The sequence below is a fragment of the Cherax quadricarinatus genome, chromosome 100, assembly GCF_038502225.1.
Source record: "Cherax quadricarinatus isolate ZL_2023a chromosome 100, ASM3850222v1, whole genome shotgun sequence".
Lineage (NCBI taxonomy): Eukaryota > Metazoa > Arthropoda > Malacostraca > Decapoda > Parastacidae > Cherax > Cherax quadricarinatus.
The window spans coordinates 4,933,765-4,960,635 of record NC_091391.1 but is presented as its reverse complement, the minus strand read 5'-3'; the positions used below and the strand labels follow the sequence as shown (position 1 = coordinate 4,960,635).

Sequence of the window (26,871 nt, the reverse complement as noted above, 5' to 3'; positions counted from 1 at the left end):
AAGAATTGGGAGGCACAAGTCGAAACTGCAGTAGCCAAGATAAGGGTCCTAGAAGTTGAGATAAATAGGCTGAAGCGAGTTACAGGGGCAGTGACCAGAGAAGACACAGCATATGAAGCTGCGAGGCCGAACAGGAAGGAAGGAATTATGAATTATGCTAAGGTCATATCAACCTGCCAAAAAGAGCCAAGGAGTGGAAGGGAAGAACAGCTGGTTGCAGACGGAGAGGGTGATAGGTCGAATGCTGAGGCACAACCATGCTATCAAGAGCCACTGGAAAAATCAAGGGAGAAACTGACCACATACAGGCAGGATCCAGAGACACAGAGGGTGAGGCAATGGGAGGAGGAAAGGGCAAAATCAGTGTTTATCCATGGGCTTCAGGAGAGAGAGGAAAGGACACACACTGAAAGGCAGCAGGAAGAAAGTAAGGAGATTGAGAAAATCATCACGGAAATAGGTGAAGAGATGGACGAGATTGTAAATTTTCAGAGAATAGGGGGGTACTCGAAGGGGAGAAACCGACCAATCAAGCTGATTCTCAGGACGGAAACAGTGCGGAACAGGATCCTCCAAGAGAAACCACGATTGAAATACTCGGAAGAGTACAAGAGGGTGTTCCTAGACAGAGACAACACAATCAGAACGACAGCAGCTGAGGGAGAGGACAAAAAAGCGAAAGGAGCTAGGAAAAGAGACAAGGATGGAACCAGCAGAGGTCAGTCAGAGCAGAACAGAACAACAAGGGCAAGCACACACACAACTATTCTCAGAACCATACAACCTATCACACCATCCCAACACACACTACAATCCATACCCACAGCCTCCACCCAACACCGAGCTATAGAATCCCACAGTATGCCACCAGGTCTCCCACCCTCACAGGCCCCACAAACCACAGTGTTGGAAAGGAAACTGAAGGTATGGTACACAAACGCTGATGGTATAACAAATAAGTGGGAGGAGTGGCATGAAAGAGTCAAAGAGGCATCACCAGACATCATAGCTCTCACAGAAACCAAACTTACAGGTATGATAACAGATGCCATCTTTCCAATGGGATACAAATCCTGAGGAAAGACAGAGGGAACAGGGGGGGGGTGGAGGAGTGGCATTGCTGATCAAAAATCGCTGGAATTTTGATGAGCTGGAGAGAGGAGACAGCGGAGAAGAAAGTGATTACATAGCGGGAACACTTCACTCTGGAGGTCCCAAGGTGGCAATAGCAGTGATGTATAACCCACCACAGAACAGCAGGAGGCCAAGGCAAGAGTACGACGAGTGCAATAGAGCGATGGTTGATACACTGGCTAGAGTGGCCAGAAGAGCTCATGCATGCAGGGCAAAGCTCCTGATCATGGGTGACTTTAACCACAAGGAGATCGATTGGGAGAACTTGGACCCGCATGGGGGCCAAGATACATGGAGGGCAAAGATGATGGAGGTGGTACTGGAAAACTTCATGTACCAACACGTAAGGGACACTACAAGAGAGAGAGGAGAGGATGAACCAGCAAGGCTAGACTTAGTATTCACCTTGAGTAGTGCAGATATCGAGGACATCACATATGAAAGACCCCTTGGGGCCAGTGACCATGTGGTTTTAAGCTTCGAATACACAGTAGAGCTACAAGTGGAGGGAGAAGCAGGAAGGCCAGGATGAATGAAGCCAAACTACAAGAAAGGGGACTACACAGGAATGAGGAACTTCCTGAACGGGGTTCAGTGGGACAGAGAACTGGCAGGGAAGCCAGTTAATGAGATGATGGAATATGTAGCAACAAAATGCAAGGAGGCTGAGGAGAGGTTTGTGCCCAAGGGTAACAGGAATAATGAAAAAGCCAGGATGAGCCCATGGTTTACCCAAAGGTGCAGGGAGGCAAAAACCAAGTGTGCTAGGGAATGGAAGAAATATAGAAGGCAAAGGACCCAGGAGAATAAGGAGAGCAGTCGTAGAGCCAGAAACGAATATGCACAGATAAGAAGGGAGGCCCAAAGACAATATGAAAATGACATAGCAGCGAAAGCCAAATCTGACCCGAAACTGTTGTACAGCCACATCAGGAGGAAAACAACAGTCAAGGACCAGGTAATCAGGCTAAGGAAGGAAGGAGGAGAGACAACAAGAAATGACCGTGAAGTATGTGAGGAACTCAACAAGAGATTCAAAGAAGTGTTCACAGAGGAGACAGAAGGGGCTCCAGAAAGACGGAGAGGTGGGGCACACCACCATGTGATGGACACAGTGCACACAACCGAGGAAGAAGTGAAGAGGCTTCTGAGTGAGCTAGATACCTCAAAGGCAATGGGGCCAGATAACATCTCCCCATGGGTATTGAGAGAGGGAGCAGAGGCGCTATGTGTACCCCTAACAACAATATTCAATACATCTATCGAAACAGGGAGATTGCCTGAGGCATGGAAGACAGCAAATGTAGTCCCAATCTTTAAAAAAGGAGACAGACATGAAGCATTAAACTACAGACCAGTGTCACTGACATGTATAGTATGCAAAATCATGGAGAAGATTATCAGGAGAAGAGTGGTGGAACACCTAGAAAGGAATGATCTCATCAACAGCAGCCAACATGGTTTCAGGGACGGGAAATCCTGTGTCACAAACCTACTGGAGTTCTATGACATGGTGACAGCAGTAAGACAAGAGAGAGAGGGGTGGGTGGATTGCATATTCTTGGATTGCAAGAAGGCGTTTGACACAGTTCCACACAAGAGATTGGTGCAAAAACTGGAGGACCAAGCAGGGATAACAGGGAAGGCACTACAATGGATCAGGGAATACTTGTCGGGAAGACAGCAGCGAGTCATGGTACGTGGCGAGGTGTCAGAGTGGGCACCTGTGACCAGCGGGGTCCCACAGGGGTCAGTCCTAGGACCAGTGCTGTTTCTGGTATTTGTGAACGACATGACAGAAGGAATAGACTCTGAGGTGTCCCTGTTTGCAGATGACGTGAAGTTGATGAGAAGAATTCACTCGATCGAAGACCAGGCAGAACTACAAAGGGATCTGGACAGGCTGCAGACCTGGTCCAGCAATTGGCTCCTGGAGTTCAATCCCACCAAGTGCAAAGTCATGAAGATTGGGGAAGGGCAAAGAAGACCGCAGACGGAGTACAGTCTAGGGGGCCAGAGACTACAAACCTCACTCAAGGAAAAAGATCTTGGGGTGAGTATAACACCAGGCACATCTCCTGAAGCGCACATCAATCAAATAACTGCTGCAGCATATGGGCGCCTAGCAAACCTCAGAACAGCATTCCGACATCTTAATAAGGAATCGTTCAGGACCCTGTACACCGTGTACGTTAGGCCCATATTGGAGTATGCGGCACCAGTTTGGAACCCACACCTAGCCAAGCACGTAAAGAAACTAGAGAAAGTGCAAAGGTTTGCAACAAGACTAGTCCCAGAGCTAAGAGGTATGTCCTACGAGGAGAGGTTAAGGGAAATCAACCTGACGACACTGGAGGACAGGAGAGATAGGGGGGACATGATAACGACATACAAAATACTGAGAGGAATTGACAAGGTGGACAAAGACAGGATGTTCCAGAGATTGGACACAGTAACAAGGGGACACAGTTGGAAGTTGAAGACACAGATGAATCACAGGGATGTTAGGAAGTATTTCTTCAGCCACAGAGTAGTCAGTAAGTGGAATAGTTTGGGAAGCGATGTAGTGGAGGCAGGATCCATACATAGCTTTAAGCAGAGGTATGATAAAGCTCACGGTTCAGGGAGAGTGACCTAGTAGCGATCAGTGAAGAGGCGGGGCCAGGAGCTCGGACTCGACCCCCGCAACCTCAACTAGGTGAGTACAACTAGGTGAGTACACCCACATACACACAAGTACGCCGGGCAGGGAAGACTGTTCGCCAGGGGTTTTCTGATCCTGTATCATGGTATCGTGTCCTACTGGGTGCGAGAGTCAGGAGGGCACGAGAGTCAGGAGGGCACGAGAGTCAGGAGGGTACGAGAGTCAGGAGGGCGCGAGAGTCAGGAGGGTGCGAGAGTCAGGAGGGTGCGAGAGTCAGGAGGGTGCGAGAGTCAGGAGGGTGCGAGAGTCAGGAGGGTGTGAGAGTCAGGAGGGTGCGAGAGTCAGGAGGGCGCGAGAGTCAGGAGGGCGCGAGAGTCAGGAGGGCACGAGAGTCAGGAGGGCGCGAGAGTCAGGAGGGCGCGAGAGTCAGGAGGGCGCGAGAGTCAGGAGGGAGAGAGTCAGGAGGGGGCGAGAGACAGGAGGGTGCGAGAGTCAGGAGGGTGCGAGAGTCAGGAGGGTGCGAGAGTCAGGAGGGCGGGAGAGTCAGGAGGGCGCGAGAGTCAGGAGGGCGCGAGAGTCAGGAGGGCGCGAGAGTCAGGAGGGCGCGAGAGTCAGGAGGGCGCGAGAGTCAGGAGGGCGCGAGAGTCAGGAGGGCGCGAGAGTCAGGAGGGCGCGAGAGTCAGGAGGGTGCGAGAGTCAGGAGGGTGCGAGAGTCAGGAGGGTGCGAGAGTCAGGAGGGCGCGAGAGTCAGGAGGGCGCGAGAGTCAGGAGGGCACGAGAGTCAGGAGGGCACGAGAGTCAGGAGGGCACGAGAGTCAGGAGGGCACGAGAGTCAGGAGGGCACGAGAGTCAGGAGGGTGCGAGAGTCAGGAGGGTGCGAGAGTCAGGAGGGCGCGAGAGTCAGGAGGGCGCGAGAGTCAGGAGGGTGCGAGAGTCAGGAGGGTGCGAGAGTCAGGAGGGTGCGAGAGTCAGGAGGGTGCGAGAGTCAGTAGGATGCGAGAGTCAGTAGGATGCGAATGTAGAGACACACGACTTCTATATCCTGGAGTAGTTGTACTCCGGAGGATGAAGAAGATAGGAGCACCTCTCATTCCACCAACCTTAACTCCCCTTCAACATAAATCTTGGGTGGTAAGAGCCGCATGTCAGACTAACTTCCCTCACCCTGTACATCGCTTAGTGTTAGAAATTTAGCCACCACAGGGCCGGGTGTAAGGCTCCACATAACACATTTGTCACTGGAGCCCAAGTTGACACTGTCCACTTCTGTACTGTCTGGTCACAATTGTAGTGTCTCCTATAAGGCAAATAAAATATGTCTGGTGCACACGAGCGTGTGTGTGCCGTGCACACGAGCGTGTGTGTACCATACACACACTCGTATATTGCTTTCTGTCTTTTAATTACATTATATGTTAGATTATGTGAAGGGATTTAGGGAAACCGGTTAGCCGGACTTGAGTCCTGGAGGTGGGAAGTGCAGTGCCTGCACTCTGAAGGTGGGGTGCTGATATACCACATGACGCTTTTAACCACAGGACCACCCAACCCTACAAGAATGGTACAGCCAGCACACAGCTAGCTGTTGGGCCGCCATCCGAGGGCATACGGAGGTGTGGGAGCTTCTAAGCTAATTTCATTATCATCCCTGTTTGGTGTACTAGCCTCACGAGCAGTATTTATATATTATTGTAACCATGAACGAGTGTTATTGATCAATAACAACACTGCGCTAGCCAAGGATTCGAACTGCTCGTGAGGCTAGTACACCAAACAGGGATGAGAATGAAATTAGCTTAGAAGCTCCCACACCTCCGTATGCCCTCGGATGGCGGCCCAACAGCTAGCTGTGTGCTGGCTGCTCCATTCTTGTAGGGTTGGGTGGTCCTGTGGTTAAAAGCGTCATGTGGCTCTTGCTTACCCTGAGGCAGGCCAGTACAACATGGGTTCGAATCCTTGGCTAGCGCAGTGTTGTTATTGATCAATACCTATGGAAAATTTCCTAGGGGTGATTACCTGTACGTACCTCAACATTACATGCATACAAGTAATCTCATTGGGAGACAACCATATTGTTTACCGTAGTCACCCCGTGTAGACATGTGAGAAAACTTAACCACCCCTGGTCACGGCAGGTGGTTCCTTCGACCTCACAATCTTATCCATATCTATCCGGGACCAGTATAAATTGTATAGCACCCACAAGTACGGCGCTACTGATTAATTGTGGACTGTATAGATTATATTAGTTTAACTGAATGAAGGGGGGGGGTAGGTTACACTTGGATATATCCATCAAGGAAAAACACTTGTACATAATCCCACCACTTACCAGATATTCTCTGGTGGTCACTTGATGTAGCTGGATCACTCATAACCTATCCAATTACAACATACCTAACTGGCCAGTATCAGTCTGCTATAACTAGAAGGGTTACTTAACTGTGGGTGATTGATGCTCCTTATTTCCTCCATTCACCATCTCATTTCGATGTCCTGCTACACCGACACAGTTCTTATTCCAACACGACGAGGTATTCGTTGGTTTGTCCCAGTTTACAAATCGTGACTCCATAAAACCTTCACTATCCTCGGGACAGGAACACGATGTCTAACGTGTTCACTCGGAGTAAGGTGATTTATTTCACTTCACGCATTCTCTTAACTTAAGGTTATTATCATTGATTACATTACAGTTCACAAGCCGATTTAATGTCTCATAATTATTATACACATTAGATGTCACTCCATTAAGATCTGAGACCGATGAGTGAGGATTAACTCACGGGTATTTCCCCTGGACACACACCATGGCCGCGCACCAGTCACCCCCGGGTGAACCATTATTCACTAATTTTACCATCTTTATTACGGTGGTCCTGTAAATCACGTTCCCTCACTCTTCACCAGGAACAGTTACGACACTTCCTATTATGAAATGAGGCCTATATTAATCCTTAGGCCGCCGTGAACGCCAATTTCCTGGTCCCATGTTTTCTCAGCCTCCTCACTACATTCAAAACACTGCCGCCTCCTCGTGCCCCAGCTCGACCTATACCCCCGCACATCTGCGCAGGCGCAGCGGGAACCCAGTTGGTTCCATTCAAAATACGAATACATTTTGACCCAAATCAACACATTAAACACTTATTAGGCACTATAGCTTCGGAAATTAAATAATTTCACAATACCACTTGTTCGTGGTTACAATAATCATATATATATATATATATATATATATATATATATATATGTCGTGCCGAATATGTAAAACTGGTAATTATATATATTTATATATATACGTTTAAAGATATATTTTTTTCATTAATGTTAATGTAAAAATTTTTAATTTTCCACCAGCATGTGTGTGTGTGTGTACTCACCTAGTTGTACTCGCCTAGTTGAGGTTGCAAGGGTCGAGTCCAAGCTCCTGGCCCCGCCTCTTCACTGGTCGCTACTAGGTCACTCTCCCTGAACCGTGAGCTTTATCATACCTCTGCTTAAAGCTATGTATGTATGTATGTATGTGTGTATGTGTGTATGTGTGTATGTGTATGTGTGAGTGTGTCATTTTAATTCCGAACTATACGTGTCTAGAAGTACACGGTCGTGATCTCAGTGATTCAGTGACCTGATCCGAATCACAGAATAGGTAGGGCTTGAATCTATGGCAAGTGAGTCCTGAACCTCCCTGTGGTACAGGGAGGTTCAGAAGGCTGAGCGACCTGGCTGAGTAGTTAACGCACTGGCCTGTGAGTTTTACAACCCGTTTCCTGACTTATTTTCAATCGTGTTATTAACATTTCGTGAGACCTGGTACGAACTCAGGATGTAAACCCCACCCGGTGTGATCTGTCCCACAGGGTGACGCCCTCATCACCACCTGTGAACACTCAACAGTGACGCGAACCAATGTGACGGTGGGAGGGTTTGCCATCAGTGACGAGATGTGTGTCAACTACATTCACTACTACCCGAAGGTGGAACTCGAGGTTTGCAAGTCTTCAATCGACTCTGCAACCCTTATCAGCTACTTCAACTTTATGAACAGGTGGGCTTTCAGATTTCTGTTGCAGTACACCTGCTCTTATTGCAAGTGATAGGCAAACACCTGTCAATCAGGCTCGTATAAGAAGCGTCCTCAGTAGGATGTGTAACACCTGTCTGCTAGGTAGGCTACCCTCACACCTGACTGGTTGTTGTCTCACTAACAGCAGGTGTAGTGAGTTGTCACAGTAACAGTAGGTGTAGTGAGTTGTCACAGTAACAGTTGGTGTAGTGAGTTGTCACAGTAACAGTTGGTGTAGTGAGTTGTCACAGTAACAGTTGGTGTAGTGAGTTGTCACAGTAACAGTTGGTGTAGTGAGTTGTTACAGTAACAGTTGGTGTAGTGAGTTGTCACAGTAACAGTAGGTGTAGTGAGTTGTCACAGTAACAGTTGGTGTAGTGAGTTGTTACAGTAACAGTAGGTGTAGTGAGTTGTTACAGTAACAGTAGGTGTAGTGAGTTGTTACAGTAACAGTTGGTGTAGTGAGTTGTCACAGTAACAGTTGGTGTAGTGAGTTGTTACAGTAACAGTTGGTGTAGTGAGTTGTCACAGTAACAGTAGGTGTAGTGAGTTGTCACAGTAACAGTTGGTGTAGTGAGTTGTCACAGTAACAGTAGGTGTAGTGAGTTGTCACAGTAACAGTAGGTGTAGTGAGTTGTCACAGTAACAGTAGGTGTAGTGAGTTGTCACAGTAACAGTAGGTGTAGTGAGTTGTCACAGTAACAGTAGTTTTGCTTTCGTAGTGAGTGATTTTCGTGTGCAAGTTCGGTACTAGTCCCTCTAGGATTTTCCAGGTGTATATAATCATGTATCTCTCCCTCCTGCGTTCCAGGGAATACAGGTTTAGAAACCCCAAGCGCTCCCAGTAATTGAGGTGTTTTATCTCCGTTATGCGCGCCGTGAAAGTTCTCTGTACATTTTCTAGGTCGGCAATTTCACCTGCCTTGAAAGGTGCTGTTAGAGTGCAGCAATATTCCAGCCTAGATAGAACAAGTGACCTGAAGAGTGTCATCATGGGCTTGGCCTCCCTAGTTTTGAAGGTTCTCATTATCCATCCTGTCATTTTTCTAGCAGATGCGATTGATACAATGTTATGGTCCTTGAAGGTGAGATCCTCCGACATAATCACTCCCAGGTCTTTGACGTTGGTGTTTCGCTCTATTTTGTGGCCAGAATTTGTTTTGTACTCTGATGAAGATTTAATTTCCTCATGTTTACCATATCTGAGTAATTGAAATTTCTCATCGTTGAACTTCATATTGTTTTCTGCAGCCCACTGAAAGATTTGGTTGATGTCCGCCTGGAGCCTTGCAGTGTCTGCAATGGAAGACACTGTCATGCAGATTCGGGTGTCATCTGCAAAGGAAGACACGGTGCTGTGGCTGACATCCTTGTCTATGTCGGATATGAGGATGAGGAACAAGATGGGAGCTAGTACTGTGCCTTGTGGAACAGAGCTTTTCACCGTAGCTGCCTCGGACTTTACTCTGTTGACGACTACTCTCTGTGTTCTGTTAGTGAGGAAATTATAGATCCATCGACCAACTTTTCCTGTTATTCCTTTAGCGCGCATTTTGTGCGCTATTACGCCATGGTCACACTTGTCGAAGGCTTTTGCAAAGTCTGTATATATTACATCTGCATTCTTTTTGTCTTCTAGTGCATTTAGGACCTTGTCGTAGTGATCCAGTAGTTGAGACAGACAGGAGCGACCTGTTCTAAACCCATGTTGCCCTGGGTTGTGTAACTGATGGGTTTCTAGATGGGTGGTGATCTTGCTTCTTAGGACCCTTTCAAAGATTTTTATGATATGGGATGTTAGTGCTATTGGTCTGTAGTTCTTTGCTGTTGCTTTACTGCCCCCTTTGTGGAGTGGGGCTATGTCTGTTGTTTTTAGTAACTGAGGGACGACCCCCGTGTCCATGCTCCCTCTCCATAGGATGGAAAAGGCTCGTGATAGGGGCTTCTTGCAGTTCTTGATGAACACAGAGTTCCATGAGTCTGGCCCTGGGGCAGAGTGCATGGGCATGTCATTTATCGCCTGTTCGAAGTCATTTGGCGTCAGGATAACATCGGATAGGCTTGTGTTAATCAAATTTTGTGGCTCTCTCATAAAAAATTCATTTTGATCTTCGACTCTCAGTCTGGTTAGCGGCTTGCTAAAAACTGAGTCATATTGGGACTTGAGTAGCTCACTCATTTCCTTGCTGTCATCTGTGTAGGACCCATCTTGTTTAAGTAGGGGCCCAATACTGGACGTTGTTCTCGATTTTGATTTGGCATAGGAGAAGAAATACTTTGGGTTTCTTTCGATTTCATTTATGGCTTTTAGTTCTTCCCGCGATTCCTGACTCCTAAAGGATTCTTTTAGCTTAAGTTCGATGCTTGCTATTTCTCTGACCAGTGTCTCCCTGCGCATTTCTGATATATTGACCTCTTTTAGCCGCTCTGTTATTCTTTTCCGTCGCCTGTAAAGGGAGCGCCTGTCTCTTTCTATTTTACATCTACTCCTCCTTTTTCTTAGAGGAATAAGCCTTGTGCATACATCGAGTGCCACCGAGTTAATCTGTTCTAGGCATAAGTTTGGGTCTGTGTTGCTTAGTATATCTTCCCAGCTTATATCGGTTAGGACTTGGTTTACTTGGTCCCACTTTATGTTTTTGTTATTGAAGTTGAATTTGGTGAATGCTCCCTCGTGACTAGTCTCATTTTGTCGGTCTGAGGCTCCACGCATACATGTCTGAACCTCAATTATGTTGTGATCTGAGTATATTGTTTTTGATATGGTGACATTTCTTATCAGATCATCATTGTTAGTGAAGATGAGGTCTAGTGTATTCTCCAGTCTAGTAGGCTCTATTATTTGCTGGTTTAAATTGAATTTTGTGCAGAGATTTAAAAGCTCGTGTGAGTGTGAGTTTTCATCAGAGCTGCCTCCTGGTGTTATTACTGCAACAATATTATTTGCTATATTCCTCCATTTTAGGTGCCTTAAGTTGAAATCCCCCAGGAGCAAGATGTTGGGTGCAGGAGCTGGAAGATTTTCCAGACAGTGGTCAATTTTTAACAGCTGTTCCTGGAATTGCTGGGATGTTGCATCCGGAGGCTTGTAGACTACCACAATGACTAGGTTTTGGTTCTCGACCTTTACTGCTAAAACTTCCACTACGTCATTTGAGGCATTAAGCAGTTCTGTGCAAACAAGTGACTCTGCAATGTACAGGCCAACCCCCCCCTTTTGCCTGTTCACTCTGTCACATCTGTATAGGTTGTAACCTGGGATCCATATTTCGTTGTCCAAGTGATCCTTTATGTGGGTCTCAGTGAAAGCCGCGAACATTGCCTTTGCCTCTGCAAGCAGTCCACGGATGAAAGGTATTTTGTTGTTTATTGCTGGCTTTAGACCCTGTATATTTGCAAAGAAGAATGTTATCGGACTGGTGGTATTGTTGGTACTGGGGGGGGATTTTTTTTCCGGCATTAGTATCTGTATCTGTTGGTTTGGAGTGGAGGCCATCGACTGTGGTTCCACTCCAGGAATGACTGGATTTGGTGTACGATTTCTGCCATTTCCTGCCAGTTTTTTTTCCTTCCTGGCACTAAAAAACCTCTCCCTCTTGAGTGGCTGTGGCTACCCAGGTTTTCCCATGGCCTGGATGTTTTGTATCTTTTTGTCCCCTTTAGATGGTATGCCTGGCAATTTAAGTTATAGCACAGTCTTTCCTGTACTGAAGAGGTACACATTTCAGGGTGAAAAAGCTTACAGGAAGGGAGTTTGCATTTTCCTGTTGTCATATGGGCATGACATTTTCTAGGGTGGTCATAGTTGCATGTCCCATCTGTTTTTCCAGATTTCCCATGCCAGCAGATACCAAGTGCATAGTATGTGCACAGGCTTGGTTTCCGTTTGCCTTGGGTTTCTGTGACTGTATTCCCTGTTGGTGCATGTTTCCCTGTCTTATTCCTATCCTCCTTAGCACCAACAATGGAGCTCCCACCAGTTGTTTTTGGTAATTTATCCTCACTATTGCTATTGGAGTCCTCTTGTTTGCTATTTCCTGCGGTATTTCTGGTTTGCAATATTGGTTTTATCTTATCTTTGACTACACTTGTTTCCCTACTATGGCTCCTGTCCTCTATGAGGTCATTTATATGTATTCCTTCCTGCGTATAATTCCCGACTACCTGGACAAAATCTCCAGCTTCACCATTACTGTCTACCAGGACAGTATCTCCAGCTTCACCATTTCTGTCTCCCAGGACAGCACCTCCAGCTTCACCATTACTGTCTCCCAGGACAGTATCTCCAGCTTCACCATTACTGTCTCCCAGGACAGCACCTCCAGCTTCACCATTACTGTCTCCCAGGACAGCACTATCAGCCCTACATTTACTGACTACCAGGACATCACCTCCAGCCTTACAGTTTGTGACTACATGGCCAGTATCAAGGGCAGTACCATTCAGCCCGGACTTTTTATGTTCCCATCTGTTGTAGAAAGCTTCCAGGTTTTCTATGAAAGCAGCTTTGATGTTATCCTCTTTTAATACCCTTGTGATTTTAGTCCACAGATTTTCCTCATTTGGGCATACCCAAAAACACTTCTCTGTTTTAATACTGCTTGTAGCTAGTTCTTGGATATCTGCACAAGGAGCGTGACACCAATTTCCACAAAAATGACAATTTATCCATGTGGAAGCCCGTTTGTTTGACTGACCACAGACTACACACAGCTTCATAATGATTTGAATGGTTGATTTACTGCAAGTCTACTAGCAACCTCTTGAATATTATATTAATAACCTTAAATGAAGCTCTAGCTATTTGTATTTCTGTTTCTAACTCTTTTTGTATATTGGACAGCTTACCGTCACGTTCCTGATTTTTAATGTTTGTGTTTATAAGGGCGCCTACAAACCCATCCGTTTACAGTCTGCTTTATTGTCCAACGAAACTGTTTGAAACCAGTCCCGGGTTCGGACCAGTCAAGGGTTCGGACCAGTCGATCTGCTCTGATCAGTGGGTCACTTATTTAAAACATACTGGTCGGTGATTTGAGCTAACACATGAAGGATCTACTGGAAATTATCTACCCGAGTAATATGTGATTTGACTGATACAAAAGTATAACTTGCGTGTTGAAGAGCCGGTGATATCTGGCAGCTCCTACAATGACGTACAGTCGACCTCTTTGTTTATCAATCGCTGTATCTGGCTTTTCTATTTTTGTTGTTACAGTAACAGTAGGTGTAGTGAGTGTTGTTACAGTAACAGTAGGTGTAGTGAGTGTTGTTACAGTAACAGTTGGTGTAGTGAGTGTTGTTACAGTAACAGTAGGTGTAGTGAGTGTTGTTACAGTAACAGTTGGTGTAGTGAGTTGTTACAGTAACAGTTGGTGTAGTGAGTTGTTACAGTAACAGTAGGTGTAGTGAGTGTTGTTACAGTAACAGTTGGTGTAGTGAGTTGTCACAGTAACAGTTGGTGTAGTGAGTGTTGTTACAGTAACAGTTGGTGTACAGTAACAGTTGGTGTAGTGAGTTGTTACAGTAACAGTTGGTGTAGTGAGTGTTGTTACAGTAACAGTAGGTGTAGTGAGTTGTTACAGTAACAGTTGGTGTAGTGAGTTGTTACAGTAACAGTTGGTGTAGTGAGTTGTTACAGTAACAGTAGGTGTAGTGAGTGTTGTTACAGTAACAGTAGGTGTAGTGAGTTGTCACAGTAACAGTAGGTGTAGTGAGTGTTGTTACAGTAACAGTTGGTGTAGTGAGTGTTGTTACAGTAACAGTAGGTGTAGTGAGTTGTCACAGTAACAGTAGGTGTAGTGAGTTGTTACAGTAACAGTAGGTGTAGTGAGTGTTGTTACAGTAACAGTAGGTGTAGTGAGTGTTGTTACAGTAACAGTAGGTGTAGTGATTGTTACAGTAACAGTAGGTATAATGTTACATTAACAGCAGGTGTATTAAGTGTTGTCACAGTAATAGCAGGTGTAGTAATTTTAACAGTAATAGCAGGTGTAGCGAGTGTTATAGCAACAGAAGGTGTAGTGATTGTTACAGTAACAGCAGATGTAGTAAGTGTTGTTACAGTAACAGCAGGTTCAGTGAGAGCTGTTACAGTAACAGCAGGTGTAGCGAGTGTTACGTAACAGCAGGTGTAGTGAGTGTTGTTACAACAGCAGTAGCAGGAACGGTAAATATCACAGCCTTCCACAGGTGGGAGTTACAGGACACATCACCAGAGTTGGGCTGGAGAGAGAACTATCAAAGCATCCACTGGACGCCTCTCAGATCTGGGATGCTGGCTGACCTCTACAACAACTCTCCCATCTCCATGCAGTGTAACAAGTAGGTACTTCTACTCTCCCAGGTTCAGTGTACTACTACTCTCCCAGGTTCAGTGCACTACTACTCTCCCAGGTTCAGTGTACTACTACTCTCCCAGGTTCAGTGTACTACTACTCTCCCAGGTTCAGTGTACTACTACTCTCCCAGGTTCAGTGTACTACTACTCTCCCAGGTTCAGTGTACTACTACTCTCCCAGGTTCAGTGTACTACTACTCTCCCAGGTTCAGTGTACTACTACTCTCCCAGGTTCAGTGTACTACTACTCTCCCAGGTTCAGTGTACTACTACTCTCCCAGGTTCAGTGTACTACTACTCTCCCAGGTTCAGTGTACTACTACTCTCCCAGGTTCAGTGTACTACTACTCTCCCAGGTTCAGTGTACTACTACTCTCCCAGGTTCAGTGTACTACTACTCTCCCAGGTTCAGTGTACTACTACTCTCCCAGGTTCAGTGTACTACTACTCTCCCAGGTTCAGTGTACTACTACTCTCCCAGGTTCAGTGTACTACTACTCTCCCAGGTTCAGTGTACTACTACTCTCCCAGGTTCAGTGTACTACTACTCTCCCAGGTTCAGTGTACTACTACTCTCCCAGGTTCAGTGTACTACTACTCTTCAGTGTACTACTACTCTCCCAGGTTCAGTGTACTACTACTCTCCCAGGTTCAGTGTACTACTACTCTCCCAGGTTCAGTGTACTACTACTCTCCCAGGTTCAGTGTACTACTACTCTCCCAGTGTACTACTACTCTCCCAGTTCAGTGTACTACTACTCTCCCAGGTTCAGTGTACTACTACTCTCCCAGGTTCAGTGTACTACTACTCTCCCAGGTTCAGTGTACTACTACTCTCCCAGGTTCAGTGTACTACTACTCTCCTAGGTTCAGTGTACTACTACTCTCCCAGGTTCAGTGTACTACTACTCTCCCAGGTTCAGTGTACTACTACTCTCCCAGGTTCAGTGTACTACTACTCTCCCAGGTTCAGTGTACTACTACTCTCCCAGGTTCAGTGTACTACTACTCTCCTAGGTTCAGTGTACTACTACTAGGGCAGGTTCAGTGTACTACTACTCTCCCAGGTTCAGTGTACTACTACTCTCCTAGGTTCAGTGTACTACTACTCTCCCAGGTTCAGTGTACTACTACTCTCCCAGGTTCAGTGTACTACTACTCTCCCAGGTTCAGTGTACTACTACTCTCCCAGGTTCAGTGTACTATCCTAGGTTCAGTGTACTACTACTCTCCCAGGTCTACTATTCCAGGTTCAGTGTACTACTACTCTCCCAGGTTCAGTGTACTACTACTCTCCCAGGTTCAGTGTACTACTACTCTCCCAGGTTCAGTGTACTACTACTCTCCCAGGTTCAGTGTACTACTACTCTCCTAGGTTCAGTGTACTACTACTCTCCCAGGTTCAGTGTACTACTACTCTCCTAGGTTCAGTGTACTACTACTCTCCCAGGTTCAGTGTACTACTACTCTTCAGTGTACTACTAGGTTCAGTGTACTACTACTCTCCCAGGTTCAGTGTACTACTACTCTCCCAGGTTCAGTGTACTACTACTCTCCCAGGTTCAGTGTACTACTACTCTCCCAGTGTTACTACTCTCCCAGGTTCAGTGTACTACTACTCTCCTAGGTTCAGTGTACTACTACTCTCCCAGGTTCAGTGTACTACACACCCAGGTTCAGTGTACTACTACTCTCCCAGGTTCAGTGTACTACTACTCTCCCAGGTTCAGTGTACTACTACTCTCCCAGGTTCAGTGTACTACTACTCTCCCAGGTTCAGTGTACTACTACTCTCCCAGGTTCAGTGTACTACTACTCTCCCAGGTTCAGTGTACTACTACTCTCCCAGGTTCAGTGTACTACTACTCAGTGTACTACTATCAGGTTCAGTGTACTACTACTCTCACAGGTTCAGTGTACTACTACTCTCCCAGGTTCAGTGTACTACTACTCTCCCAGGTTCAGTGTACTACTACTCTCCCAGGTTCAGTGTACTACTACTCTCCCAGTGTACTACTAGGTTCTGTGTACTACTACTCTCCCAGGTTCAGTGTACTACTACTCTCCCAGGTTCAGTGTACTACTACTCTCCCAGGTTCAGTGTACTACTACTCTCCCAGGTTCAGTGTACTACTACTCTCCTAGGTTCAGTGTACTACTATCCTAGGTTCAGTGTACTACTACTCTCCTAGGTTCAGTGTACTACTACTCTCCCAGGTTCAGTGTACTACTACTCTCCCAGGTTCAGTGTACTACTACTCTCCCAGGTTCAGTGTACTACTACTCTCACAGGTTCAGTGTACTACTACTCTCACAGGTTCAGTGTACTACTACTCTCCCAGGTTCAGTGTACTACTACTCTCCCAGGTTCAGTGTACTACTACTCTCCCAGGTTCAGTGTACTACTACTCTCCCAGGTTCAGTGTACTACTACTCTCCCAGGTTCAGTGTACTACTACTCTCCTAGGTTCAGTGTACTACTATCCTAGGTTCAGTGTACTACTACTCTCCTAGGTTCAGTGTACTACTACTCTCCCAGGTTCAGTGTACTACTACTCTCCCAGGTTCAGTGTACTACTACTCTCCCAGGTTCAGTGTACTACTACTCTCCCAGGTTCAGTGTACTACTACTCTCCCAGGTTCAGTGTACTACTACTCTCCCAGGTTCAGTGTACTACTACTCTCCCAGGTTCAGTGTACTACTACTCTCCCAGGTTCAGTGTACTACTACTCTCCCAGGTTCAGTGTACTACTACTCTCCTAGGTTCAGTGTACTACTACTCTCCCAGGTTCAGTGTACTACTACTCTCCCAGGTTCAGTGTACTACTACTCTCACAGGTTCAGTGTACTACTACTCTCCAGGTTCAATGTGAACTTCACCAACTTAAACACAAGAATAGGTTCATCCATTCTCCAACGCTTAACGTAGAACCCTACAGTTGTGAACCCTCACGTAGAAACAGAACACGGGACTGGTAACATGAAGTGATGATGGTAGGAAAAATATACTAAATACAATAATAATAATAATAATAATAATAATAATAATAATAATATTTATTTCTACCAGTACATGTACAAGGTATACAAGTACATGTACAAGGTATACAAGTACATGTACAAGGTATACAAGTACATGTACAAGGTATACCAGTACATGTACAAGGTATACAAGTACATGTACAAGGTATACAAGTACATGTACAAGGTATACCAGTACATGTACAAGGTATACCAGTACATATACAAGGTATACAAGTACATGTACAAGGTATACAAGTACATGTACAAGGTATACAAGTACATGTGCAAGGTATACAAGTACATGTGCAAGGTATACAAGTACATGTACAAGGTATACAAGTACATGTACAAGGTATACAAGTACATGTACAAGGTATACAAGTACATGTACAAGGTATACAAGTACATGTACAAGGTATACAAGTACATGTACAAGGTATACAAGTACATGTACAAGGTATACAAGTACATGTACAAGGTATACAAGTACATGTACAAGGTATACAAGTACATGTACAAAGTATACAAGTACATGTACAAGGTATACAAGTACATGTACAAGGTATACAAGTACATGTACAAGGTATACAAGTACATGTACAAGGTATACAAGTACATGTACAAGGTATACAAGTACATGTACAAGGTATACAAGTACATGTACAAGGTATACAAGTACATGTACAAGGTATACAAGTACATGTACAAGGTATACAAGTACATGTACAAGGTATACAAGTACATGTACAAGGTATACAAGTACATGTACAAGGTATACAAGTACATGTACAAGGTATACAAGTACATGTACAAGGTATACAAGTACATGTACAAAGTATACAAGTACATGTACAAGGTATACAAGTACATGTACAAGGTATACAAGTACATGTACAAGGTATACAAGTACATGTACAAAGTATACAAGTACATGTGCAAGGTATACAAGTACATGTACAAGGTATACAAGTACATGTACAAGGTATACAAGTACATGTACAAGGTATACAAGTACATGTACAAGGTATACAGATCATGGCTGACATCAGTGACATACTAATATATAGAAAGTCCCTTGTTATGCTGAGCATTTCCCGCAAATTAGGTCAGTTTTGTCCCAGGATGTGACCCACACCAGTCCACTAACACCCAGGATGTGACCCACACCAGTCCACTAACACCCAGGATGTGACCCACACCAGTCCACTAACACCCAGGATGTGACCCACACCAGTCCACTAACACCCAGGATGTGACCCACACCAGTCCACTAACACCCAGGATGTGACCCACACCAGTCCACTAACACCCAGGATGTGACCCACACCAGTCCACTAACACCCAGGATGTGATCCACACCAGTCCACTAACACCCAGGATGTGACCCACACCAGTCCACTAACACCCAGGATGCCACCCACACCAGTCCACTAACACCCAGGATGCCACTCACACCAGTCCACTAACATCCAGGTACCCATTTTACTGATAGGTGAACATGGACAGCAGTACCGGGAATCGAATCTCGGAGCTCACTGCATGAGCTAAGTGCGCTACCAACCGAGCTACGGGACACCTTATCATATTTACTTACAAATCTATTAAGAATGCTTCCACTCTTCAACCAGCCTACAACTAAAGAAATACTTCCTAACAACCCAATTTGCTCGTTACCACCTGTGACCCATTGCTTCCCCTGTAAAAATTCCCCAACAAACTCGCATACCTCTCAGAAATCATTAGTAAGTTTATTCAGGTACACATATATACAGATACATACGTTATCATTCATAGCAACATGTATATAATTATTAATTACCTATAATGACCCAAAATAGTCAAAGTGACTTATTTCAATTGGGGTCCTTTATTACGTGTTATAAAGTACTACTAGGTATAACCCCACTGTTAGAAAAGTACCTGAAATTCCCATACAGGTGTAGGATATACTTATAGGTCATTATTACCTGCCACAGGTCGTCAGGTGAGAGGTTCCCCGGCTACTGGGAGAATATTGCCATCCCTCACGCCATTCATTCTCTCCCGCTGCATCAAAGAAAATGTAATCAGAGAACGACGCTTGTTAGAGAAAACGATGTTGAAGGACATACTTTCTTAAAATGAATTGCCTGTGTTAACTGTCGCAGTTTAGAATTGTGTCCTAACCTGAGTGTGTCTTGTCATGGAAGTTAGTTTATCGACACACACTGAGGTATTTTATTAATGGGAATTGACTTCTGGATACCTGTAATACCCACACATCATGTTTTAAGTAGTTTATTATCAATATATTTTATTTTTATCGTGGGTGAAATTGACGGCTACCATATCCTGTGGCCTTTTTTAAGGGAAACCCCAAGGAAGGAAGCCCTTGTCTTGGGAAGGTTTCCCCTGTTTCATATAATTAGTATGTGTATTTAGTGAACACTATAACTCAATATATTAAGCTTCACTTGTGTATCATTGACACAAATTTTTAATGAGGATATGAAACAACAGTGCAATAAGATCACAGTAAACAGGTGATTTCAGAATATGCAAAACAACCACTCTGAAAGAATAGAGAAATTCTAAGCGCTTTCGTGACTACTCACATTATCAAAGAACTATGAAAGTAAAGCATCCAAGGAAGGTAAATAAGGGGTCTGGCCAACACCTCACTATCACATCCCACAACGGTTAAACACCTGACGCGCGCCGGCCCAACTGGACAGGTCCTTCGCACAACCCACCAACAAACTATTCTACCCAAGAAAATTTTAAAAATGATTATTTGTCAAGTGTATTATTAAATTCTTCCCAAATTTTATTAATTATAAATGGATCTAATTTATATAAACCAAAGGAAATATTCATATTATTGTCAAAACTGCTTTTTATGAAACAAGATTCAATTATATTCCTGTCGACCATGGACTTGCTTGATACAACTTTCTCAACTTTTTGAAAATCAATTGGATGGTTAAAATCTCTTACATGAATAAATAGAGCATTGGAATCTTGTCCAGTTCTAATGCAATATTTATGTTGTTTTAATCTTAGTTCGAGACTTTTACCAGTTTGTCCATAATAAACTTTATCGCAAATTTTACAAGGAATCTTATAGACACATCCATCAGCATTTTGGGGGGAATTCTCTATCAAAAGTTTTTTACTGTATCAAGATTTTTGAATACAACTTTAATATTAAAAGTCTTAAGAAGAGAAGGCATATCAACTAAGTTTTCATGGTAAGGGAGAACCAACATATTTTTAGTTGAATAAGGTTGGTTGTCCCTTTTTGGATTGTAAAAAGTATTTCTAGCAACTTTAAAAGATTTATCAATTACATTTCTTGGGTATTTTAAATCATTACCTATTTCATAAATTTTGGATATTTCCTCATCTATGAACTCTGGACTACAAATTCGTAAAGCTCTCAAAAACATTGATGAGAAAACAGACAGTTTGACTCTATCTTGATGGGAAGAATAATAGTGGACATAGGAACAGTTATTTGTAGGTTTTCTGTAAATTTTAAATTTGAATTCATTATTACCCTTAATAATTAAAACATCTAGAAAAGGCAATGAGTTATTTTCCTCAAACTCAACAGTAAAGTTTATAGAATGGGCTAAGCTATTTAATTTGCCAATGAAATGGTGTATATCTACATTCTTGGGCATAAGACAAAATATCATCAAAATATCTGAACCATTTAGCTCTATTAGGGAGGATTGTGTTAAGCAACCTTGTTTCAAAAAATTCCATGTGTACGTTACTAAGAACAGGTGAAAGAGAATTTCCCATTGCCATACCAAACTTCTGAGTGTAAAACTTATCATTAAATACAAATTTTGCATCAACAATGCAAAGTTTAATAAGTTTAATGATAGTAGGAACTGGCAATGGTAAATCATAATTAACGAGTTCTTCAGATAAGAAACTTAATAAATTATCAACAGGAACTTTCGTAAACAAGGAAGTAACATCAAAACTAACCATGTTAAAATCATTTAAGTCAGTCAAGGAGCTTAATTTATCAACTAAATCTATGTTGTTTTTAACATTAAAGTTAGAAATTTTGCCAACAATAGGGCTCAAAATATCAACAAGCCATTTGGATAATTTATATGAAACTGACCCTATGGAGCTAATAATTGGTCTGACTGGATTCCCTGGTTTGTGTGTTTTTATTAGTCCATACATGTAAGGTAAAGATGGATTAGTGGAAATAAATTGTTTGACTAATTCATCTTTGCCTTTGTTGGCAAAATTTCTAACTTTAATGTTAAAAACAACATAGACTTAGTTGATAAATTAAGCTCCTTGACTGACTTAAATGATTTTAACATGGTTAGTTTTGATGTTACTTCCTTGTTTACGAAAGTTCCTGTTGATGATTTATTAAGTTTCTTATCTGAAGAACTTGTTAATTATGATTTACCATTGCCAGTTCCTACTATCATTAAACTTATTAAACTTTGCATTGTTGATGCAAAATTTGTATTTAATGATAAGTTTTACACTCAGAAGTTTGGTATGGCAATGGGAAATCCTCTTTCACCTGTTCTTAGTAACATATACATGGAATTTTTTGAAACAAGGTTGAATAACACAATCCTCCCTAATAGATATGTTGATGATATTTTGTCTCTTATGCCCAAAAATGTAGATATACACCATTTCCTTGGAAAATTAAATAGCTTAGCCCATTCTATAAACTTTACTGTTGAGTTTGAAGAAAATAACTCATTGCCTTTTCTAGATGTTTTAATTATTAAGGGTAATAATGAATTCAAATTTAAAATTTACAGAAAACCTACAAATAACTGTTCCTATGTCCACTATTATTCTTCCCATCAAGATAGACTCTGTTTTCTCATCAATGTTTTTGAGAGCTTTACGAATTTGTAGTCCAGAGTTCATAGATGAGGAAATATCCAAAATTTATGAAATAGGTAATGATTTAAAATACCCAAGAAATGTAATTGATAAATCTTTTAAAGTTGCTAGAAATACTTTTTACAATCCAAAAAGGGACAACCAGCCTTATTCAACTAAAAATATGTTGGTTCTCCCTTACCATGAAAACTTAGTTGATGTGCCTTCTCTTCTTAAGACTTTTAATATTAAAGTTGTATTAAAAAATCTTGATACAGTAAAAAACTTTTGATAAAGAATTCCCCCCAAAATGCTGATGGATGTCTATAAGATTCCTTGTAAAATTTTTGATAAAGTTTATGGTCAAACTGGTAAAAATCTCGAACTAAGATTAAAACAACATAAATATAGCATTAGAACTGGACAAGTTTCCAATGCTCTATTTATTCATGTAAGAGATTTTAACCATCCAATTGATTTTCAAAAAGTTGAGAAAGTAGTATCAAGCAAGTCCATGGTCGACAGGAATATAATTGAATCTTGTTTCATAAAAAGCAGTTTTGACAATATGAATATTTCCTTTGGTTTATATAAATTAGATCCATTTATAATAGAATTTGGGAAGAATTTAATAATACACTTGACAAATAATAATTTTTAAAATTTTCTTGGGTAGAATAGATTGTTGGTGGGTTGTGCAAAGTACCTGTCCAGTTGGGCCGGCGCACATCAGGTGTTTAACCGTTGTGGGATCTGATAGTGAGGTGTTGGCCAGACCCCTTATATACCTTCCTTGGATGCTTTACTTTCATAGTTCCTTGATAACGTGAGTAGTCACGAAAGCGCTTGGAATTTCTCTATTCTTTCACAGTGGTTGTTTTGCATATATATATATATATATATATAATCAACAATGTATCTCCTAAATCTTCTGTATCATATTATGTAATAAAATATTCCTATTGGTAAAAAAAATATATACTAAAAGATGGGGTGGTAGGGGAAGTGGAATATTCAAACGGCTTCAGGAAGAAATCCAAATATTCCTCCTTGAAGCCTTTTTATGCACTTCTCCGAGGCTGTGGGTCCCACAATTTACACCAGAGGTGGACCCCATTATATATATAAATATATATATATATATATATATATATATATATATATATATATATATATATATATATATATATATATATATATATATATATATATATATATATATATATATATATATATATATATATATATATATATATATATATATACGTATATATAAACATACAAAATAAGTAATATTTCAAATTAAATTTTGATGTAGACTAGAATTTTGTTGCTTAATAATTTTAGTATCATGTTGGTGGAAAATACTTGATGATGATAGATAAATTAGTTAGCTAGATCTTCTATGAGGGAGCTGCAAGATGAGGCAGACACAGTTCCTCTAAGTATATCAGAAAAAATATCGTCAATTAGGCTATTATAGCTAGCAAATGTACATGCCCTGACTAGCAACAAATAATTTATTGCTATTGATTAAAAGGACAACCCATAAAATTTGTTTTATTTTCTTGATGTGATGTTTGATAAAGAAATGTTAATTCTTAGCCTATATGTTAGTATATATTTGTCTACTGAAAGCTGTCTACTTTGTCTCTGCTGTCACATAAGTTCCCCTCAAGGGAGGTTCCTCGACGCTCTTTACCTAGCGAAATGGATCTGTGCTCCAGTTCCCTGAACCGAGCCTGAATGCCTTCCATCCCCCACAGGCATTGTATAAGAAAAAAGGAACACTGCAACAGGTCTACTGGCTTTTGTGAGGCAGGTCCAATTCTCACTGACCGTTTGACCTCATTGACCTAGTGAGGTCAGACACGTCACTTAAGGGAGGAGCACAGCATTCCACCTAGTAGCACAAGCTAGTCAGGTCCAACTCACACCCTCTCATGTATTTATCTAACCTATTTTTAAAACTACACAACGTCTTAGTTTCTACATGTATATGCATATACAGTGGACCCCCGCTTAACGATCACCTCCCAATGCAACCAATTATGTAAGTGTATTTATGTAAGTGCGTTTGTACGTGTATGTTTGGGGGTCTGAAATGGACTAATCTACTTCACAATATTCCTTATGGGAACAAATTCGGTCAGTACTGGCACCTGAACATACTTCTGGAGTGAAAAAATATCGTTAACCGGGGGTCCACTGTACATGTATCTGCTTACTAGTTTATAATCTTTACAAGTATAGCGCCTAATTTAACTAACAAGTGCATGAATTGTACTCACTTGTGGTTGTACGGGTCTGAATGACATTTAATGACAATGTTTAATGTCAGGTTTTTATTATTAATTTTAATCAAGATTATTATTATTATTATTATAATCAAGGGGAAGCGCTAAACCCGGAGGATTATACAGCGCCTGGGGGGGGGGATGTGGAAGGCATTCAGGCTTAATTCGGGGAACTGGAGCACAGATCCAATTCCCTAAATCAAGAGCCCCTCACTAACATCAAGGAACCTTCCTTGAGGGGATTTTAATCAAGAGTAAACATTAAAGTGATGGGTATCACATAGTGACTGGGAAATGGGAGGTATTAAAGTTCGAAAAAAAAATGATTTTTATATAAGATGGAGATTCACTGCCTCAGATCTAAATAAAGACTTAAAGGAAATATGTTAGATATTCTATAGGCTTTTTAATTACAGTGGACCCCCGCATAACGATGGCATCGCATAGCGATTTTTCCGCATAACGATTACTTTTATCGCAAAATTTTTGCCCCGCATACCGATTAAAAACCCGCATACCGATTTTCGTCCGAGACGCGTCCAATGTGCCCTCACATGTGCCGGCCGTCCCATTGTTTACCAGCCAGCCTCCGCGGTAACATCCAAGCATACACTCGGAATATTTCGTATTATTACAGTGTTTTCGGTGGTGTTTCTGGAAAATAAGTGACCATGGGCCCCCAAGAAAGCTTCTAGTGCCAACCCTGTGGTAAAAAGGGTGAGAATTAGTATGGAAATTAAGAAAGATTTTGAAGGGTTTGGGGCTAACCCTGAGAAGCCTATGCCAGTTGTGGAATCCATTGTGCCTACTTCAAAGATTAAGGAAATGTGTGCAGAGTGGTTTGAACTGCAAACCTTTATAGATGAAAATCACCCTGACACAGCTGTTGCAAGCCGTGCTTGTGACTATTTCAATGACAATGTTATGGCCCATTTTAGGAAAGTCTTGAAGAAACGGGAGGTACAGAGCTCTATGGACAGATTTGTTGTGCGACAGAGGTCCAGTGACTCTGAAGCTGGTCCTAGTGGCATTAAAAGAAGAAGGGAAGTAACCCCAGAAAAGGACTTGCTACCTCAAGTCCTAATGGAAGGGGATTCCCCTTCTAAACAGTAAGAAGATAATGCTCTCCCCTCCTCCCATCCCATCAATCATCACCAGATCTTCAATAAAAGTAAGTGTCATGTAATTGTGCATGCCTTTTTCAGTTTGTGTGTATTAAAATTAACATTTCATGTGGTAAAAAAAATTTTTTTTCATACTTTTGGGCGTCTTGCACGGATTAATTTTATTTCCATTATTTCTTATGGGGAAAATTAATTCGCATAACGATTATTTCGCATAACGATGAGCCCTCTTGCACGGATTAAAATCGTTAACCGGGGGTCCACTGTATTTTGTTTCAATAAGTTTTGATGGGTTTATAATTATCATGGGGAAGTGCTAAGCCCATAAGGATTGTACCATGCCTGTGTGGGGGGAAGAGATGGAAAGCATTCAGGGAATTGGAGCACTGATCCAGTTCCCTAGATCAAGAGCCCCTCACCAGCATCAAGGAACCTCACTTGAGGGGTACTAGTCTTGTGCAGCAACACCATGGTACTTAGTGCAGGGGAACTCTTCTGTTACTCCTTTGCTAAACAAGTGTTTAACATGGTCTAAGACTGCTTCCACTAGTGGGCCATGCTCACTTGTGATGCTAACTTCAGCTGCTACACCAAATTACTACTCCAGTATATAAGGTTCGGTTGTATGCCTCTGCTTCAAGCTGAAGGACTGATTGCCTAATGCCTTCAGTGTTATACTGCATTTGACTGAAGAAGCGAGCTGTGGAGGTAAAATGTTTTGGCAATAAACTGTTGCAGATACATCTTATTCACTCATTGGTAGTGTATACAATCAACAATATTGCATTCATAGGTTCTTCAAAATTTTCTTCATGACGGCTCTGAAGTTGAAAAAGAAGCCCTTTCAATCTTTCAACTTTATTTACATACAAAATTTACAAATTCATATAAATGGAAAAAACATTTTATATACACTATTTACACAATTGCACAAAAATATCTTAAATATATGGCATAAAAAAGACTACATATAACATTCAGGTGTGACACAAACAAAGATTGTCATTTAATGCACAGTAGTGACTAGAGGCAAATATCCCACCAACTGACAAAGGGATAAGTCTACTAAACCAAACCATACCATGGATGGGGATAGAAACCGCAATCAGAGACTCTCTGATCGCGGGTTCTATCCCCGTCCATGGTATGGTTTGTTTGCAATCATGGCATTACGATTTCGTGAGTCTACTAAACCACTTGCAGACACCAGTTATCCCATGAAATAATACTGATTAAGACCTGAACGACCAGGGTGGAATATATAATAGTTTAATCTGTGTTGAGGAGTAGGTTGTGGGATTCTAGATACGGCCGCTTCTGTTGTTCTCTCAGTAGTAGTAACCAGTTACCAGTCTCAGTAGTAGTAACCAGTTAC

At 42.4% G+C, this 26,871-nt stretch overlaps 2 protein-coding genes across 2 annotated transcripts in view; one reads left to right on the top strand and one right to left on the bottom strand.

The window, feature by feature from the left end:
• LOC128704641 (protein zyg-11 homolog B) overlaps window positions 1–19,212 on the bottom strand; it is a 203,544-nt gene extending 184,332 nt beyond the window's left edge. The window contains exon 1 of the mRNA XM_053799749.2: window positions 19,180–19,212. The gene's annotated coding sequence lies outside the window, so the exon portion shown is untranslated. The remainder of the gene's footprint in view (window positions 1–19,179) is intronic.
• The window catches only part of Tbh (Tyramine beta hydroxylase), a 76,245-nt gene extending 56,437 nt beyond the window's left edge, over window positions 1–19,808 (top strand). Inside the window, exons 10-12 of the mRNA XM_053799751.2 lie at window positions 7,642–7,829; window positions 14,040–14,171; window positions 19,189–19,808. Of these exons, the coding sequence (XP_053655726.2) occupies window positions 7,642–7,829; window positions 14,040–14,171; window positions 19,189–19,336 (468 nt within the window). The 3' untranslated portion in view covers window positions 19,337–19,808. The remainder of the gene's footprint in view (window positions 1–7,641; window positions 7,830–14,039; window positions 14,172–19,188) is intronic.
• Window positions 19,809–26,871: the final 7,063 nt, after the last annotated feature.